At 32.7% G+C, this 19,061-nt stretch overlaps 2 protein-coding genes across 6 annotated transcripts; one reads left to right on the forward strand and one right to left on the reverse strand.

The window, feature by feature from the left end:
- Window positions 1–11,174: 11,174 nt before the first annotated feature.
- LOC121210815 (deSI-like protein At4g17486) lies at window positions 11,175–14,035 on the forward strand. 3 transcript variants are annotated; one of them, XM_041082465.1, is made up of 5 exons: window positions 11,243–11,485; window positions 12,099–12,209; window positions 12,315–12,344; window positions 12,933–13,220; window positions 13,603–14,035. In XM_041082465.1, exons 2-5 carry the CDS (start codon window positions 12,134–12,136, stop codon window positions 13,842–13,844), a joined length of 636 nt encoding a protein of 211 aa, XP_040938399.1. In that variant the 5' UTR covers window positions 11,243–11,485; window positions 12,099–12,133; the 3' UTR covers window positions 13,845–14,035. The 3 variants fall into 3 exon arrangements, with proteins under 3 accessions (XP_040938398.1, XP_040938399.1, XP_040938400.1); XM_041082466.1 differs by having other exon boundaries at window positions 12,099–12,197; XM_041082464.1 differs by having other exon boundaries at window positions 11,175–11,485; window positions 12,099–12,344.
- Window positions 14,036–14,339: 304 nt separating this feature from the next.
- On the reverse strand, window positions 14,340–18,116 carry LOC107947395 (4-hydroxy-3-methylbut-2-enyl diphosphate reductase, chloroplastic). 3 transcript variants are annotated; one of them, XR_005906009.1, is made up of 11 exons: window positions 17,576–18,116; window positions 17,261–17,457; window positions 16,943–17,122; window positions 16,715–16,846; window positions 16,553–16,627; window positions 16,361–16,466; window positions 16,168–16,262; window positions 15,808–15,993; window positions 15,618–15,704; window positions 15,013–15,110; window positions 14,340–14,546 (listed from the first exon to the last, which is right to left on the reverse strand). XR_005906009.1 is itself a non-coding variant. In XM_041082462.1 (10 exons), the coding sequence occupies exons 1-10, from the start codon at window positions 17,838–17,840 to the stop codon at window positions 15,090–15,092; spliced, it is 1,344 nt and encodes a 447-aa protein (XP_040938396.1). In that variant the 5' UTR covers window positions 17,841–18,116; the 3' UTR covers window positions 14,893–15,089. The 3 variants fall into 3 exon arrangements, 2 of the variants coding, with proteins under 2 accessions (XP_040938396.1, XP_040938397.1); XM_041082462.1 differs by lacking the exon at window positions 14,340–14,546 and having other exon boundaries at window positions 14,893–15,110; XM_041082463.1 differs by lacking the exon at window positions 14,340–14,546 and having other exon boundaries at window positions 15,056–15,110; window positions 15,607–15,704.
- Window positions 18,117–19,061: the final 945 nt, after the last annotated feature.

Below are 19,061 nucleotides of genomic sequence, written 5' to 3' on the forward strand. Positions count from 1 at the left end.
TTTTAAGTTTGTTATTATTGATAAAGCATGGAAATAATGTTATAGTAGAGTTTTCTTACATAAGGTCCAATGTTCTTGATATGTTAGTGAAGAAAAAATAAGAGAAAGTGATGAGAAATGGTGTAGAAAAAGAAAATAAGGATGTTATAACATGGTAATTAATATCTTGTACTAAAACAGTTTTGGACAGTAGCAGTAGTCTAACTTTGAAAAATCATCAAAAATTGTATAAATCTAATTATAAGATGAATAAAATATGAAATTAAAGCTTATTAAGTCTAGTTTCTTATAGAATAAATTATGTAAGCAATGGAATTCTAAATCATGAGATATGATGAATTTTTCTAGACAAGGTCAGAATGATTTCGGGTTCCCCTGTTCTGAATTTGTAAAATCATAAAAAAAATTGGATAAAAATAATTATGGGCTTAAATTTATATTTTTATAATCCTGAATGAGTCTATTTTCAATAGAAACAAATATGAACATCATTCGAATTCTGAACAAGGAGATAATTAATTTTTAGTGAAGAAGGGTCACAACTGTCAGACAGCAGAATAGGGGTAACTTTAAAGAATAAACTGTACTTATTTACTAAACCAAAAATTCTGAAAATTTTATGGTAAGAAGATATATGAGTCTAGTTTCAAGGAAAATTAGTGGATTTTAATTTGGAGTCCTATAGCTCCAGATATAAATAATTTAGTGACTATGACAAAGATGGACAACTTGAATATTCATAAAAGTAAATAATAAAGATTATAGATAATGTTACTTACAAGTGTGCTACATACATCAAGGATGTGGAATGGAGAGGAGGAGGAGGAAAACATATATGAATATTCATTAAGCATGGCTAATTTGCATATTTTAGGCTTAGGGACTAAATTGAATAAAAGTAAAACTTTATGGGTAATTTTGTAAAAATGTCAGAAATGACCAAATTGCATGAAATGGATTATTTTATTATTTAAATTACAAAATTGAATGAAATTATTAATTTAGTTCAAGATCGGGGGAAAACATGTTTTAGGGATTAAATTGAAAAGTGTTAAAATTATGGAAAATTCTGATATTTTATAGAATTCATGGACTGTTATCAATATATATGAGAATAATAGCTGGAAATAAGGATTAAATTGCAAGAATTTTATTTTCCTGACCCTAAGGACGAAATCATCATTAATTAAAAGTTTAGGGGCAAAATGGTAATTTTGCCTAGAGCATTAATTAAATGTATTAGAAGATGAAATGAATGAAAATGATGATCAAATTTATTTATAAAGATCTGGACGACTCAAATATGAGACTTGATCATGGAAAAGAAAAGATATCGGATTAATGAAATTATAAACACAAACAAGCAATGAGGTAAGTTTGTGTAACTTGAATTGTATTTTAAATACTCGAAATATGTGGTTATGTGATGAAAATATGATTTGAATGTTCAATTCATGATATTTGATGAAATATTGATAATACTCGATATAAATTGAAAATAAGTCCTAGTTGAATGAAAGAAAAATTCGATGGATTTCTGAAAAGAAATTGACGGTAAAAAGGATCTAGCCCGGACGGGTGATCCTATTCTGATATAGCCCTCCCGAAGAATACCTGTAAAATGGATTTAGCCCGGACGGGTAATCCGAATTAGGGTCTGAATTTAGCCTGGACTGGTAATTCAGATCCAAGCTCATTAGAGTAATTGTAGTTGCAGGGGGATTTAGCCTGGACTGGTAATCCCGACAATACTCTATGAGTTTATACTACAAGGGATTTAGCCTGGACTGGTAATCCCACTGTAAGGATGAGGTTCGCGGGAGTGTGCTCTCTGATATGAAATGTGTAAGACCATGGTTGAAAGATACCATGGCAGTCTGATATGAAATGTGTAAGACCATGGTTGAAAGATACCGTGGCAGTCTGATATGAAATGTGTAAGACCATGGTTGAAAGATACCATGGCAACCTGATATGAAATGTGTAAGACCATGGTTGAAAGATACCATGGCAACCTGATATGAAATGTGTAAGACCATGGTTGAAAGATACCATGGCAACGTGATATGAAATGAACAAGACCATGGTTGAAAGATACCATGGCAACATGACAGAAAATGAGTAAGACCATAGTTGAAAGACACTATGGCATCATGTCAAAGATAAATAAGACCGTGGATGGGAGACGCTCTAACATCTGTTGAACAATTGATATTCAGGTAATATGTATCAGATGACGAATGGTTATATGAAATAATTATGAAGATAGATAAACGAAATAAGTATAAGTACATGGAATATAATTTATATTAAGTTTGATATAAGCTATTACCGGAATAAATATACATAAAATATATGGAAACGATGGAGCATGAAATATTGATATAATGAAATGAATGATATATGCTTATGAAGAAACGGTAAGAGCATGATATGTTTCATGACATGTACATATATGATTATCTTTGATATGTTGATACAAGGAAATTATGTAAGTTGAGACTATTATTAAACTCAAGTGCGATATGTCGAGAAAATAGATATATCAATGTTGAATTTATATGAGATATGTGCAAGTATACTAACAATGTTGTTGTTTGATGCTTATACAAGTGTCAAACTGTTGATTGAATGATAATATATTTATTTATATGATGCATTGAATCGGTAAGTATTTAAATTTTTTTAGTGATCTGTAAATGGTAGTAATGCTCCGAAAACCTGTTATGGCAGCGGATACGGGTTAGGGGTGTTACAGGTGGCTCGACTCCGGAGCTATTATCCATGTATGTAATGGCTAACAATAATTTAAGAGTTATGAATTAATGTCAAACCGTGAAGTGCTAATGGGAAACTATTAATCGGTTAAGGTGCTCGGATAAAGGACGGTGTAACTCAACTTCACATCTAAGAAGAAATTGACTTTGACCAATGTGTTGCATGTTCCCAATGTGAGAAATAATTTAGTGCGTGTGAGTCTTCTATGTAATAAAGGATTCAAGGTTATCTTGGAATCCGATAAGTTAGTTTTGCTTAAGGGTGATATATATATATATAAGAAAAGGATATTGTAACAATGTCATGTTCAAGTCGAGCATTGATATGAATAAAGTTAATTCTTTTACTTATATCGTTGAATCATATCCTTTGTGGCATGTGTGTTTAACATATTTTAATTTTAAAAATTTACAATATATGAAAAATAATGGTTATATCAATCTAAGTAATGATAAGTTTGTGGGTAAATGTGAAGTTTGTATTCAATCAAAAATTACCAAGAAATGGTTTTCTAATAAGTGTGAAAGGAATTCATAAGTGTTAGATTTAATCCATTCGGAAGTTTGTGAATTAAATGGAACTCTAACAAAAGGTGGAAAACGATATTTTATCACTTTTATAGATGACCTATCTAGATTTTCTTTTATGTATCTTATGACAAGTAAAGACGAGGCTTTTGATATATTTAAACATTTTAAAAATGAGGTTGAGAATTTATTTGTAAGAAAATCAAAGTGTTTCGTAGTGATAGAGGTGGTGAATATTTTTCGAATGAATTTAATTTATTTTGTAAGGAATAAGGTGTCGTACGAGTGTTCCATGCTTTATGCTCTACCATAAAATGGTTTGGCAGAAAGAAAGAACTATACTTTAATGGATATGGTTAACTTGATGTTGTTAAATGCTAAACTTCCGTATGATCTATGGGTGAAGCATTATTGACTGTATGTTATATCCTTAATAGAATACTATCGAGAAAATTCAAAGTATCTCCATATGAGTTATGGAAGGGTCGGATGCCAAACTTAGATTATTTCTAAGTGTAGGGGGTGTTTGGCTTATTATAGAGTTCTCGACCAACAGAGAATAAAGTTAGGACCAAGAGTTGTTAATAGTGCATTCGTTGGATATACCCAACACTCGAAGGCTTATCGTATTCTTTACTTAGTGTCAAATGTGATAATTGAAACAATAGATGTTGTATTCATTGAAAATAAAGTTTTCAATGATTCAACGGATTCGGAAAAAAGAATACCAACCAATGATCTCAAGTGACAAAACCAAGAGAAGTCTTTGTGACAATAAGGATATAGAGCAGAGGAAAAGTCAAAGAGTGAGAAAAATAAAGGACTTTGGTCCCGATTTCATTTCCTTGCAATCTCTAGCATTCCTTATTGAGGGAAATAGAGAATCTGTAATTAGGAAGATCCCCATAATGTTTAATGTGGATGGTGATCCACAATCCTATAGTGAAGTCATGACTTTTAAGGATGCAACATTTTGGAAAGAAGCGATTAATGATGAAATGGATTCAATATTATCCAACAATACTTTGATTCTAGTTGATCTTCCTCAAGGATTGAAACCTATCGAGTTTAAATAGGTGTTTAAAAGGAAGAATACTCCAACAGGGGGTCCTCAACCTTTAAAGCTAGGTTGGTGGCTACAGGATTTAGGCAAAAGGAAGACCTGGATTATTTTGAAACCTATGCACCAGTGGCTAGGATGACCTCCATTCGAATTCTTATGGCACTTGCATCTAACCATAAATTACATATACATCAAATGAATTTTAAGACGACTTTTTTGAATGGTGATCGCGAAGAAGAAGTCTATATAAAACAATCGGAAGGCTTTTTGCTTTCTAAGAATAAACATAAGGTATGTAAGTTGATCAAGTCATTATAAGGTTTAGAACAAGTGCCTAAACAGTGGCAGGAGAAATTTGACTCGGTTATCTTGTCATATGGTTTTTTACATAATGGTGTAGATAAATGTATTTACACTAAATTCACCAATAGGTATGGTGTAATTATTTATCTTTATGTAAATGATTTGTTGATTTTTGGGACGAATATGTAAGGTGATCATGAGACCAAAAAGTATCTAGCCTCGAATTTTAAGATGAAGGATCTCAACGAGGTATATACAATTCTAGGTATAAAAGTTCAAAAGCATGAAAGGGACTTGTTGGAAAAATGGGTTTGGAAAACGTAGCGGAAAAATAAATTTAGGGAAAAACTAGAGTTTTTTTTCCAAAACAAGATCTTGGTTGCGATATCTAAAGTAATTAACACTTAATTAAAATTATACATTTTCGATTATTCTAGGATGAGCTCTTTAACCGAGTAGTCTTCTCTACTATTCTCAAGCTCATGTCTACCGAGTGTGGACTCGCTTTGAATTAGAAAATTTTCCACAAAAATTACCAGTGGGGTAATTTTGTAAATTTTCTAAACTTTTGGGTCAAGTTGTAAATTAAAAAAATATATTTAGAAATTTTATGGAATAATCTCTTCAGAGAATTTTCTCTCTACAACTTTCTCTTGAATGCAAGTGTGTGTAAATAATGACACAAGACTCTCTTTATATAAGGAGAGTTTAGAGAGTTCAATTATGATTAAATTTAATCACTTTAATATTAAATTTAATCTAATATTTATCTTAATAATTATTATATTAATTTAATATTAAATCTTATTAAAATAATAGAATATTTATCTACAAGATAAACATTAAATTAAATTTAATATTAAGATAATAACTTTAATATTAAATTAATAAATACTATTAAAATAAGTATTAAATTAAATTTAATATTAAACTATTAAAATAATATTAATTTTAAAATAATTAATCTGAAACCAAATTCTCTAGTAGAGTCCCAGTAGGAGTGCACCGACAACCAACCGCCATCGACCACCGGGACGCCATCGTTACGCCACCGGTACCGTCGTGTCTAGTGATGCAAGTGCGACACCCTTACGACACCTCGAGTTGGTTAGGCTATTGCTAGTTCGGTCTAGGTCAATGACGACCTGATCGGTCCGATCTAGCCACCGGTTGGACTATTAGCTCGGTTTCACATACCGAGTGCGATTTGACCAATTTTTGGGTCTTGGTCTCGGTTTTGGGCTCTCTGGCCTAATTTATGATCTTAGGTCCAATTTTCAAGTTCAATTATTCATTGGGTCAATTGTCTGACTTGAAAATTAACTTCTAAAAATATCATATTAATTTTAATCGATTTAATTAATTTAAATTTCCTTGATCAAAAATAATTTTTCCAAAAATCACTTAGATTTTCCAAATTAATTTTTCACGAAAATTCTTTAGTCAAATTCTCTAGTTGAACAATTCTCACGACCACCTAATTTAATTCCACATTGAATAAATTGACTTAATTAAACTATTCTCAAAATCGTAGAATTTTCTTCTAATTCAAATGCAGTCTGATCAAGCTTTTGTTGAGCTAGCGGAGGGACCAATCGGACATATACATTAGGCTCTAATGATTGCAATTATGTCTAGAAGCATTGATCCAATAATTCACAATTACTTAATCATGGAGTCAGTCTATAAGAAGTATCATGATTGAAAACTCCTTATTGTATACTCTTTACGAATGCAATTCATCCAACTATTTTATCCAATGCCCCGTCATGTGTGTGTTACCATCATATGATATCCTTGATTCCTTTGAGTTAAATCTGTTCACTCAATACAATCCTATTTTATCTCATTGTCACCATTGTGTCTTTTTAATAATTAATATGACCACTGTCAACGGATGAATGTGATAAATTGCTCGTTCGAGAATGAGCAACCTGTAGCCACGTTCCATATTTATCAATCCATACAATGCCAATGAGATAATATAATTAACTCTTTAATTGAACTATGAATTCCATTATTGCTAGTAAAGTCATGCCATACACAAATCATGTACCCAAAATACTGGCTATAGGCTCAATCATATTTAGAGCATAAGCATCCACTTATAGCAAAGCACATGAGTTGCATACATATGGTCATTGACTAACTTAGGATTTAGGTAAATCACACCATGAACGTCACAAGTGAATTAGTTCAAAAACGGAGTCAAAATTAATTCATCTTTGGTCCAGTCTAATGTATCATTCTACCAATGAATACATCTATGTCTCTACTCATGGAGTCAACTGCTCCGATAGCCAAGAGTAGTCATTTTCTCAATTGAAATTGTAGATGACATAATAATCCTCCTCAGTATTTGAATCAAATGTTCACTTTGATTCTTTTACAGGATTATGGACTCATTTAGATTATCTACTGAAGTAAGTTATCTTTCTCACAATATAAACGTTCTTTACAATGCTACTTATCTTCGGTTTGAACTTTAGACAAATAATGAGCTAATATTTGCTTGTTACAATTTTGCTATGCATGAAAAATATAAAAGACATAAATACAAAAGACATAATAGTGAAATGTGAAATTAACTTTATTTATTTATTCATCGTTCAAATAAATAGAAAATAGTTACATCTTTACTACAATATGGGCATATTTCCCAACAAGGCTTTGCACTAAGCTAGTCTCACTACATTGAGAAAGTATTGGAAAAGTTCAAACACTTGAATATCAAGAATTTGAACACTCCATACAATTCAAACTTCAAGTTAAGTGAGAATAATGGCAGGGCTATAGTGCAACTTGAGTATGCCAGCGCAATTGGAAGTCGATTGTATGTAATACATTGCACTAGACCCGATATTGCATTTGCTATGTGCAAATTGTTGAGATTTACAAATTATCTTAGTGTCGATCATTGGAAATGAATTTGTAGGATTTTTGGCTATCTTAAGAAAACAAAAAATTCGAGAATATTCTATAATGATTATCTCGCAGTACTAGAAGGTTACTCGGATGCAAGTTGAATTACAAGTCTAAGTGACAATAAGTCCACATCAAGATGATTTTTTACGATCAAAAGTGGAGCCATTAGTTGGGGCTCTAAGAAACAAACTTGTATCTCACATTCAACTATGGAGGCTGAATTTATAGCTTAACAGCTACTTGCAAGGAAGTGGAATGACTAAAAGATCTCTTGCTAGATATAAAGTTGTGGCCACAAAGTAGGCTTGCCATTTCCATATATTATGATAGTGAATCCACCATGTCTCAAGTGTACAATAAGGTGTACAATGGAAATTCTAGACATATAAGTTTGAGACATAAGTATGTGAGACAATTGATTAGAGACGATGTGATAATTGTTACTTATGTTAAGTCAATTGACAATTTAGCGGATCCATTGACTAAAGGTTTGTCAAGGGATTTGGTTAAGAGTACCACCACTAAGATGAGATCAAAACCATTCTAATCGCGTCATTGATAATGGAAACCTTACCTTATTCTAGCCAAAAGTTAGTTTCGAGGTTCAAAGGGTTTAGTGTTTATGCTTTAGGAGGATGGGTTTTACTCTTAATGGATGGACATTAATTGCCATGAAATCCACCTATATGGACATAAAGTGGTGTCATTTCAACGAGATTTTATTTATGGTTTTCTCTCGTACATGTTCATGAAACAGAATGAGTACATGGCCATAATGGTGCTAAAGCAAATAAACTCTTACTCTAATATGTTATGGCTATGTGAAATTTTTCCAGTATTAACTTTAAGTGTGATGGTTCAAGCGACTAGCCACCATTCACTTTGTTAATACTTTAAGAGTTTGCATTAAAGGAATGTTTAATTTGCGAACACCCTTCTTTATGCATAATCGTTGTGTACTTATTTTCTGGAATTAGTCATCTAGTGGGGGATTGTTGGAAATTGTAGATTGCAAATTAATTATTCATGAACACTATTAAAATTAAAAAGTGATCATTTATCATCCAGTGGATACATTTCCATGGGAAATGTTTCTTCTAAGAAGTATGCCCAACATGAAGGGTTGTGACTCTTCAAAATAGTATCCATTGAGTGCATATAAATAGAGAGACCATGATGGTCACAATGTACATTACAGTCAATCCAATTTCAGAAATTAGAGTAAGAGTTAGAGAATTCATCGATTGTGCTAACCAAAAGAAATTCAAAAGCTTCATTGTATCTCGGGAGGACGACCTTTGTCTTAACCCTCTAGCAACTTTGTGCGGGACAAATAGTTCTCTTTGGAAAGCGTTACCCACAGCTCAAAATCTACTGTTTAATTCCATATAGTCTCCAAATATATCATCTCCATTTGATATCTCCAACATTTAGATCATCACTGCTTTGGGTATTGTTTAAGCATTAATCTGCAACTTAAATATTTATATTTTGTTGGCATGACTATATCTTGTTTTCCCAATCTATTACTAAGCTGATATTTTTTTAGATTTACCTATTATAAAATTTGAAGGGCACATATACTGATCTTTGTTGTTGCAAGGAATTGGATTGCTTTTGTTACCAAGGTATTGTTTGTTTTGGAGACCTAAAGTTTATTTCTCATGATCTTACATTTTTTTTTGAAATGCATCCGAATAAGGAAGGGCGAGCTTTGTTTTCCGAAACCATAATCCAATCCTTGACTAGATAACATGTGATCATTTTTTACCTCAATGATCATGAATTCACGTGTTTCCAGTTTTGTTTCAAAATTTGTTCAACCATAGTGGAGTGCCCTTCTTTTGGTTGATAGAAGAATTATTAATATTTCTACATTGACCAGTGCATGTTATTAAAATGCTTTGCTTGTGAGTCATCAACTTTCGTTTTTCAGTTTCTAATTCGTCTTTAAAGATATTCTTCCACACATGGTAGCAATTGCAGATATCGAACTTCCAACTCCTCGTAATCAAGAATTACAACATGATATAGGATTGGATAAATCTTCGACATTTCATTTGAGCTAAACCAAACTAATGAATAGGCGGTTCATGGGTATGGTTGGATGGCTTCGGTTCAGTTCATGAGGCTTGTTCAATGGGGGAGTTGGATGGATTTAGTTCATTAGTTTGAATTGGGTTGATGGTTTTAGTTTTGATGTAAGGAATTTAGAACATGATTACTGGATCTCTTCTCAAATCTCTCAATTAATAATTAAACTATTAGAATCACGATTATCCAGATTAAAGCTGGCATATAAAGTAGAGGATTATTCTTTTGCTACAATTTGTATATTTTTTTATATGAAAGCTACTATATAGATTGTATATTGAGATGGATAGATGAATTTGCTTGGAATTCGAATATGGTATCTACATTATTGTATTTAGGATATAAATATGTGTTTAAAAATAATAAATAATAAATAATGAAGGGTAATATTTGAAATTAATAATAATAATAATAATAACAGTAACATATACGTAATATGTACGTAAAATAAAAAAATAATTTAAATTACAAATAAAAATAAATTTAGAAAGTTAAATATAATATTATATTAAAAATATTAAATGTATTCCGATTGTTTATTACAATATCGTAATTGGCTTGAGTTGATGTCGAATAGACTTATAACACTAAATCAACTATATTATAAATATATATATACATATATAAATAATATGGGTGAAAAGAATAATTTTAAAATAAATATTATTATATACAAATTTTACATTGATTTTATTAGGAAAAAGTGAAAAGAGAAAAGTATTCTTACGAGAATACGGCTCATTTCAAATACACAAGGATGGTATAGTAATTTCCCATACAAAATGGTAAATAGAGTTTTAATTTTTTTGTAAATTCAAATCTAGTACAATATACGTTTGCCATCTACCTTACTTAATTTTACCATAAAATATATCTTTTTCTGTGTCTGACGAAATTGAAAAAAGCATCTAGCAAGGGAAAACTAAAATATTCTAGCAATTAGAGGCTTTTTTAGGTTAACTTCTGCAATTAATCCCTATATTTTGTGAGAGGTGTGAATTTAATTCCTATATTTTAATTTGATTAATTTTAGTATTTATATTTTTTGAATTGAAACTTTTAATCTTTACATTTTTAAATTTTGAAAATTTGATCTTGACTTAAATAATGACAATTAAACTCGTTTGGTTAAATCTAATTATTAGTCATTTATTATGTGTACAACTGTAGGTTTAATCCATCTTTTTCAATTGGATCATTGTAAGTCTCTATAATTTTTAGATTTTGAAATTTTAATCTTGGCGGAAATTACAATCATTAATCTATTAACTAAATTCTTTATAAGTAATATGCGGAAACAGCAAGTTAGCATGATAATATATTTATCGCATTAAATTTTAAAAATAGCTAAACTTAATAAATTTAACTGTTATCGTTTGGAAATGAATGAAATTTTAAAATTTAAAAAGTACAAAAACTACAAATGACTAAATTAAAGTGAATGGATTAAATCCACATCTTCATAAATTTAACTTTTTTTTATTATGGCAGCAAAACAATACTTTACTAGAAATTTAATTTTATACGTGTTTCTCTTAATTTATAGATTTTCAGCTTTCAAAGAAATGTAAAGGACAAATAGTTTCTGAAAACTGCAACTCCAGCTTTGGTTTTTGTCAGAAGAAACAAAAGAAACAGCAGAGCCAAATGTGTGGGTTTCAGCCTTTCAGTTCGCAGCACACTCTCCTCTCTTTACTCTGACTCCTCACGATACCTTTTCCCTGCATTTTGGCCAACCTTTCCTTGTGGTGTTCTCAATCATGGATCTCTTCTCTTGACACTTCTCTCCACTGAGGCCTGTTTCTTTCTTTCATGCTTCTTTTTCTCCATTTTTCCTTTCTATCATTGTGTGTACAATGTGTGCTTGATTTGGAGGTTTTCTAACATGGGTTTGGCTCCTTTTATAGTTGGTTGATTTGTTTTTGCATCTTTAGTTGCAACAAATAGCTGCACTGCTCCTCCATGTTCTTTTAGTTGACTTTCATTGTTTAGAGTTAAGATTGCAAAGTACCATTACTTGGTTTCTCTTTAAACTCCATCTTTTGGGGTCTTTCGATCTGCCTCTTTGAAAGAATTTTTTCCCCTTTATATTGCTTTAAGTCTATATGGAGACTTGCATTTCCTTGGTAATGGTGCCTGCATTATATTAGTCCAAAATAAGAAAAGTTCCAAATACAGTAATGCTTGAAATCTTGAATCTAATGGTAATTTATTATGAGATCTGGGGTGTACTTATATATTCATTTAGACTAATTGTGGTATTTTCATTCAACTGAGTATTTTAGCATTGAGGACTAAGAGATGACTTCCATTGGGATCATAAAGCTGTTAGATTGTCAGCTGAATTAAAACCCTTCGCATATTTGTATTTCTCCATACATAATATAGGTGTCATTGTATATCTGCAGGTTGGAGCTAAGTATTGATTTGTTCTTCAGTATCAATGAAATTGCAACCAAAACATGGTTGGCACACTATTATGCCTCTTCGACGCCGAGGCAATTCCGGTACTCAATTTTGTATGTTTCCGAAAGCAAAGTCGGCAGGCTGTAGTCCTGGCAATGCTCCTGTCTACCTTAATGTGTATGACTTAACAAATGTCAATGGTTATGTCTATTGGGCAGGTCTTGGTATCTTTCACACTGGGGTTGAAGGTTAGCTTTGTTTCTTTGTTCATCAGTTTTCTTGGTTATTTATTTGGCTTGAAACTGTTATAATGGTATCTAAAAGTCTTCGAATGCAAAAGATGTCAGTCATTATCTTTCTTTTAATTTGCAAAAGCGCAAGAACGTAATGCAACTCAAGTAACTAGTTATTGCTTTTGCTACTATGCGATAGCATTGGCACCGGGGAAGCATAAGGTTGTTGTCTATTGTTAGGCCGGGAAGGAGGGACCAAACAGTGAATTGGTGCAGATTTATTATATCAGAAACTTAGCATTTGCCGTCTAATTGTTCACCGATAAATGCTCTGCTGGGTCCTTAATAATTTCTGATGTCTGAACTCATCTTCTTTAGACTAACTATGATATGACAAGTAAAAACCTTCATTTTCTCCTTGCTTCATAAATTCCTAGATGTATTCTCAAGGTTTCTTTGGTTATCTATAAACAAGCACGGAAGTGTATCTGATGGCTGTCATGAGACATGAAATTGAATAAACTTTTTTTTTTCTCATAAAACAAGAAGTTACATAGTTTTGCATTATTTTATAGTATTCTCATGATGTTTGCATGCTTACAGTTCAAGGTGTAGAGTATGCCTTTGGAGCTCATGACTACCCAACTAGTGGTGTATTTGAGGTTGAACCTCGACAGTGCCCCGGCTTCAAGTTTAGGAAATCAATTTTCATGGGAACAACATGCTTGGATCCTGTCCAGCTGAGAGAATTTGTGGAACACCAATCTGCAAGTTACAATGGTGACTCGTATAACTTGATTTATAAGAACTGCAACCATTTCTGTGAAGATATATGTTACAAGCTGACAGGGAACCATATACCAAAGTGGGTGAATCGACTTGCAAGAATCGGTACTATAACACATTGAGCCTAAAATTCTTTGGGGTCAACAGCATATCTTTGCTTGAATGCTTTAGTATATATGTTGGTCTTGATGGAGCCTTAATGAACTATTCTAACCCGAATTTTTAATTTAACACTTTAGGCAACCCTCTATTTACTTTTTGCCATTGAGAGATGCTTATCACATGTTACTTCCTACTTTTCTAGAGCACGAGGTGTTTAGTAGGCTTATGATATACACCTTATGCTGAAGCTATATTATTATTGTTGATAGAGATGATTTACCAATATAGGTTATGACCGAAGCAGAATCAATGGCTACAGTAACCTGTCTTGTTTAGGCCATTAGAAGTCGGTCTTCACCTTGTCATTTTTGGATCCTCCTTGTAGGTTCATTGTGCAACTGCATTCTTCCTGAGGCTCTTAAAGCGTCTGCAGTGCGCCACAACCCCAACTTCCGACCTGACAGTGAAAAGAAGAGGCTAAGAAGTGCTTTCAGTTGCTTATCCTCAATCTCAATGCCTCAAAAGGAAGTGTCAATGTCTTCCCTCTTTTTGCACTCTCATTATAAAGGCTGTCTACCGCCATGGGAGTTAAAGAGATCAAAAAGTAGCTCATTGAAACAACAGTGAGTAAAGCTATTATTGAAGCACTGGTGTCACTTGAAGGGGCAAAATCTGTACAAGTTTTTTCTTTTTGAATGTCAGCAATGGAGTTTTTCTTTTTATTTTTTTAATGACTCTGTTCTACTAACCGCAGCTTGGGAAGTTGATTGGTTGTTGATGTTAATGTAATACTGTCTGATTGATTCCGGTGTTCCGTATTTTCCCTTGCTTTTAGGTGTTTTTACAGTTTCATCATTCTTTGTGTTTTACAAAACCTGAAATTAAAAAACATATATATATATTCTTATAATTAGATTTAAATAAGATATTAGTTTTATTATTAATATGGGCTGTACCAGCTTTGTCCTGGCTCCAGCCATCTCAAGCTTATAAGACTGGACACGTAGCCTGATGCAAAGAGTGGTCTATTAAATATCCAGCCCAATAGATTGTGTAGGTAGCTCGGGTCTTGAGCAAATCTATGTCTCATGCGTCTTAAGTGTAGGTCCTTGTGACGATGGAAGAAAATTTATTGGGCTTTCTTTTCTTTCTTTCTTTTTATTTTTTATTTTATCATCATGATTTTGTATAGATTGATTTGCAAAACTATTTATTTGCTAGTTACCGACTATGAGATTGTAACGGAGAACTGGGAAACAGATAAACGCAGGGGACGAGCATCTTCCACTTTGTTTTCCGCACGAAAGGATCATGTTTTGGGGGATAAAACTGTAGTATTAAAGAACAGAAACATAATATAAGGCTTTAAACACGATTATGACAAAAAATACTATCACACTTACGCGTTATCAATTTTACTAGAGGCTAAATCAAACATGCATTATTTGTTACCTCTTAAAAATGTCAGATTATAGACTAATCTAAGGTTGCTTCACATTAACACGGATAAAGTTTTTTAAAAGAAAAAAAAAACGCCAACTTCTTTAGTATTCAAATCAAACAGGACGGCTGATTTAACTAGGACGTTGGACTAAAGGCAATGTCTTTAAAACACATGAAAACTAATCCGGTTCACTACTCTTCACCCTGGTCTAGATCTGTGTACTTTGAAATGGGTACTCAAAGTTTACATATATCATAAATAAATAAAAATATATATAGTAACATACAGCATTACAGTTCAAGGGTACATGCTATTGCGCTGTTTTAATTATATTGACAATATTGTGCTTACCAAACAAGCATCAAAAGGCTGATGCACCTCTGTAAACCTATATTTATGCTACCTGCAACAATTCTTCGCGTTTTATATCAAACACCTTCCTCGACAACCTGGTTAATACAATTAAGCAGAAAAAGGTTAGTTATATAATGTACGAACCAAATTGTGTTATAAAAAAGAATCATGATATCAGCTCATACAACATCTACGGTATGATCATTGCCTGCATTAGCTACAATCCAATAAAGTTGCAAGCTGTGAAGTTCATACTATAAACAAGTGATCTCGAGTCTTTGCAAGAATAAAACATTTAGGCTTTATTAGTAGTCATTAGAGTGAATAGATGTCTTTTCTTCCCATCCATATGCTAGGTAGGTAATATATCTTTTTTATTCAAAATGTTGTTGTCGTTGTTTTTTCCTGATAAGGATAAAAAATAATCATATTTCCTATTTTCTTCCTCCTTACTTTCTCTCCTACAGAACACTTTTGAAAATGTTTTCTCTCACTCTTAAACACACCCCCTTCCAACCTCACTTTTCTACCCTACAAAGCAAGGAGTACAACAAGGACATACAATTCATGCAAATTATAAGTAAACCAAACTGTACAGTTACCTTATCTGGTGTGGAGGCACCAGATGTAACACCAATTGTGATGGGACCCTCTGGTAGCCAGTTTTCTGTCTCAACCAGCTCCCCATGCTGCCACAACCCAGCAGAAGCATAGTCAGAATAAAAATTGCAATTTTTTGACTGGCATAATTAGAGTTGATTAAGAATTGGATTAGTTTGGATTCAGACTTACTTTCAATTTGTGAGCTATTCTGTTTCCTGGACCTATTCTCTGCTCACTGTCAATCCAATATGAGGGGATCCCATGGTCCTCTGAAATTTCTTGAAGATGTGAGGTGTTGCTTGAGTTCCACCCACCGACTACTAACATAAGATCCAGGTCTTCCTCCACCGACTTATACATAGCATCTTGTCGTTCCTTTGAAAAAGATGAAAAATCAAGTTTAATTTAATGACTAACAGAAAAATTGGTATATAATCAGTTGAGAGGAAAGAATACGTGAAGAAGCAGTATATGCTGTAAAGTCCTCCATAAGAAAATAGATTCAAAAATTTATAAAGGAAACCAAACTATCACAAATGCTTGACTTACTTGTGTTGCATCACAAATTGTGTTAAAGCTTATAAAGTGATCATTGACATTTTCCACTCCATATTTTTGCATCATTGTCCTCTCTACTAATTTTCCTGTTAAACCAAAAATGTAACATGTGGCTCAACTCTCAAGTAGCAATTCCTTGCAAAAACAAAAGGTGTTTTGTGATAGGTGCATGAGTGCCACTAACCAATTTCCTCTGTCTCTCCCTTCAGCATTGTTGTTTGATTCGCAATGCCAACTTTTACCAGGTCACGATCTGGATCAAATCCCTTTGAAGTGGCATATTTAAATTTCTGCGAAAGAGCTGATAATCGTCTGAACATTTTCACAATGGCAGGTTCATCTTACATATGAAGAAACTAAAAAACAAAGACTATACCTCCATAAATGCCTCTTTGATTGAGCTAGATCCATCGAGTTCACCTCCAAGAATGTAATCACAAACATACATTGCCTCCACAAATCAAACAACATGGAGAAACAATTTTTACAAACAATTATAAGAACACAAGAGCAGAATACTAGCCACTTTATGACATACCTCAGTCATATTCTTCACAATGATATATGCTCCAGCAAAAGATGCAGTCGCGATTGTCTCCTCGTGAGCATATTTACCATGAATAATTGATGTGTAGTCCCCTTTCTTGTGCTTTTCCACAGTGTTCCATACCTTCAAAAGAAATAAGAACTCGTGATTTCAATGGTCAAAAGTTGATAACAGAAACAAAAATTGCTAAAACAGCAAACCAGTTACAGCAGAAGATACCTTAGCTACCCAAGGACAAGTTGTATCAACAATTTGCACATTTTTCTCATTCAAGGTCAACATCTCGTCAACTGCAGCTCCAAACGCAGGGAAAACCACAACATTACCCTTGTTCACGACATCAAACTGTTTTTTCCCTTCTTCAATTGGAATAACTTCAACTTCCATCTCCTCTAATCGCTGCATTTAAAAAAACTATATTTATGTAAAGAAACTAATAAACCCAGTAATTCATTAATTTCAAAGAAATTTTGTATCATTTTATAGTATAATCTGAGTAAAAAAATACTTGTAGTGGAGAAAAGAGCAAGTATAGACCTTATTAACAGTTGGATTGTGGATAATTTCATTCGTAAGCCAAATTTTCTCATCGGGAAACTGTTTTCTGGCTTCATAAGCGATTTGGACGGCTCTCTCAACTCCCCAGCAAAAACCATATGCTTCAGCCAATTTTACCCTAACATTTCCCCATGTATACTCGTTTCCATTTTCCTTCAACTTTTTTATGATATCACCTGAAATTTTTTTATCCAAAAAATATCAACTTTCTACCAAAATTCAAATGAAATCCTTTCTATATGTTAAATAAATAAGCGGATTTTCCCCCTTTTTTCTATTTGGAGATTAACTTACTAGTGTACTCCCGATTCATAAGCTCGAGTCTTTCCTCCTTGTGACCGAACCCCTTCCGGTTATAATTCTTGCTCCTCGTCAAGTCACGTCGAAAAGTCTTGGCATCGAAGTTATCGAGATCCACAGCTACGGAAGAGGAAGAAGCGACATCACCGGAGCATCTGACGCTGAGAGGCTTCCGGAAACTTAGAGCTCCGGATTTTCCGCCGAAATTATCGGAAGCGGCGCGGATGCAGAAGCGGTTTACTTGCAGAGAAGTGGCCATTAGACAGAGAAAGAGAGAGAAGATGGGGGAAATCCGGCACAGGGTAGCGTAGGGAATGTTCTAAATTCAGTGTGATTAGGGCAGGGGGTGCGTGCGCATTTTTATCTTTGCACAAGTATGGTGCAACTCCATGGATTTTGTTTGGTAGTTAATTAGTTATTTCTTCGTCGTTTTGTTTACGAGGATCGTTGGTTTTTGGTTCTCTTTATCGAGTCGACGTTGACGTTATGGCCGTCAACGGTCTTTACTTTTTAGTTCTTACCATAATCGCGATTCACGTTGGAAACGCATTTCCATACAAAGGTGTGTTTGTTTACCTTAAAAAACTTTTACGAAAAACATTTTTATTGTTTTCCCAGAAAAAGAGGCTTTTTTAGGAAAACATCTTATCCTTTTTTTTTAGATAAGATACTTTTCGATTTTTTTCTCTTCACATCCCAGTAAATTTCTCCTTCCCTTTTCCCCTTCTCCCTTCTTTGCCATCCCGATCTAGTGCTTGTTGCCAGCCAACAGCGCTTCGCAGCACTAGTCAGTGGCTTTCATCTTTTCTTTCTTCATGATATTTAGATTTTGCAAACATATATAAACAAAGTAATAAACCTTGAAAGACACCCGAGCTGTAGGTAGGTGGGTATAAAACACAAAAATCAAAGATTAATCTTAAAATTTTTAATTTCATCATTCATCTAATTTAAAATTTATTTTAAAATTATAATTTATTTTATTTTTTAAAATGTTAAAATAATAAAACCTATTGTATTTTTAGAAAAAAAATGAGAGAAATATCATTAAATCAAAGAAAAAAATTGGAGAATATAAACCAAGACTTCTAAAATTTAAGTTAACAATTTCATTCCATATACTCGAACTTAACCTTCAACTCTCTTTGCTGAAATAAGCTCAAAATCATTACAAATTAGTTCAAACAAGGAAAAAAGTGGGAATAAAATCTCATTTTGTGTGGTTTGCATATAATAAAATTAGTTGTTGAGATCGATCCGATAAAACAATAAGGAAAAAAATAACAGAATAAATTGATAAATTAAACACACAAATTTAACGTGAAAAAATCTCTCCAAAGAGGATAAAAAATCATATTCGAAAACAAAAAATTATTAAATTTCATAGATCAAATAATAATAAAATAATTTAGACTAATCAGAATTTAATTTAATTGATACAAATAAATAAAGTTTCATTAAAAGATTATTTCTTAAATTT

This window comes from Gossypium hirsutum, chromosome A12, assembly GCF_007990345.1.
Source record: "Gossypium hirsutum isolate 1008001.06 chromosome A12, Gossypium_hirsutum_v2.1, whole genome shotgun sequence".
Lineage (NCBI taxonomy): Eukaryota > Viridiplantae > Streptophyta > Magnoliopsida > Malvales > Malvaceae > Gossypium > Gossypium hirsutum.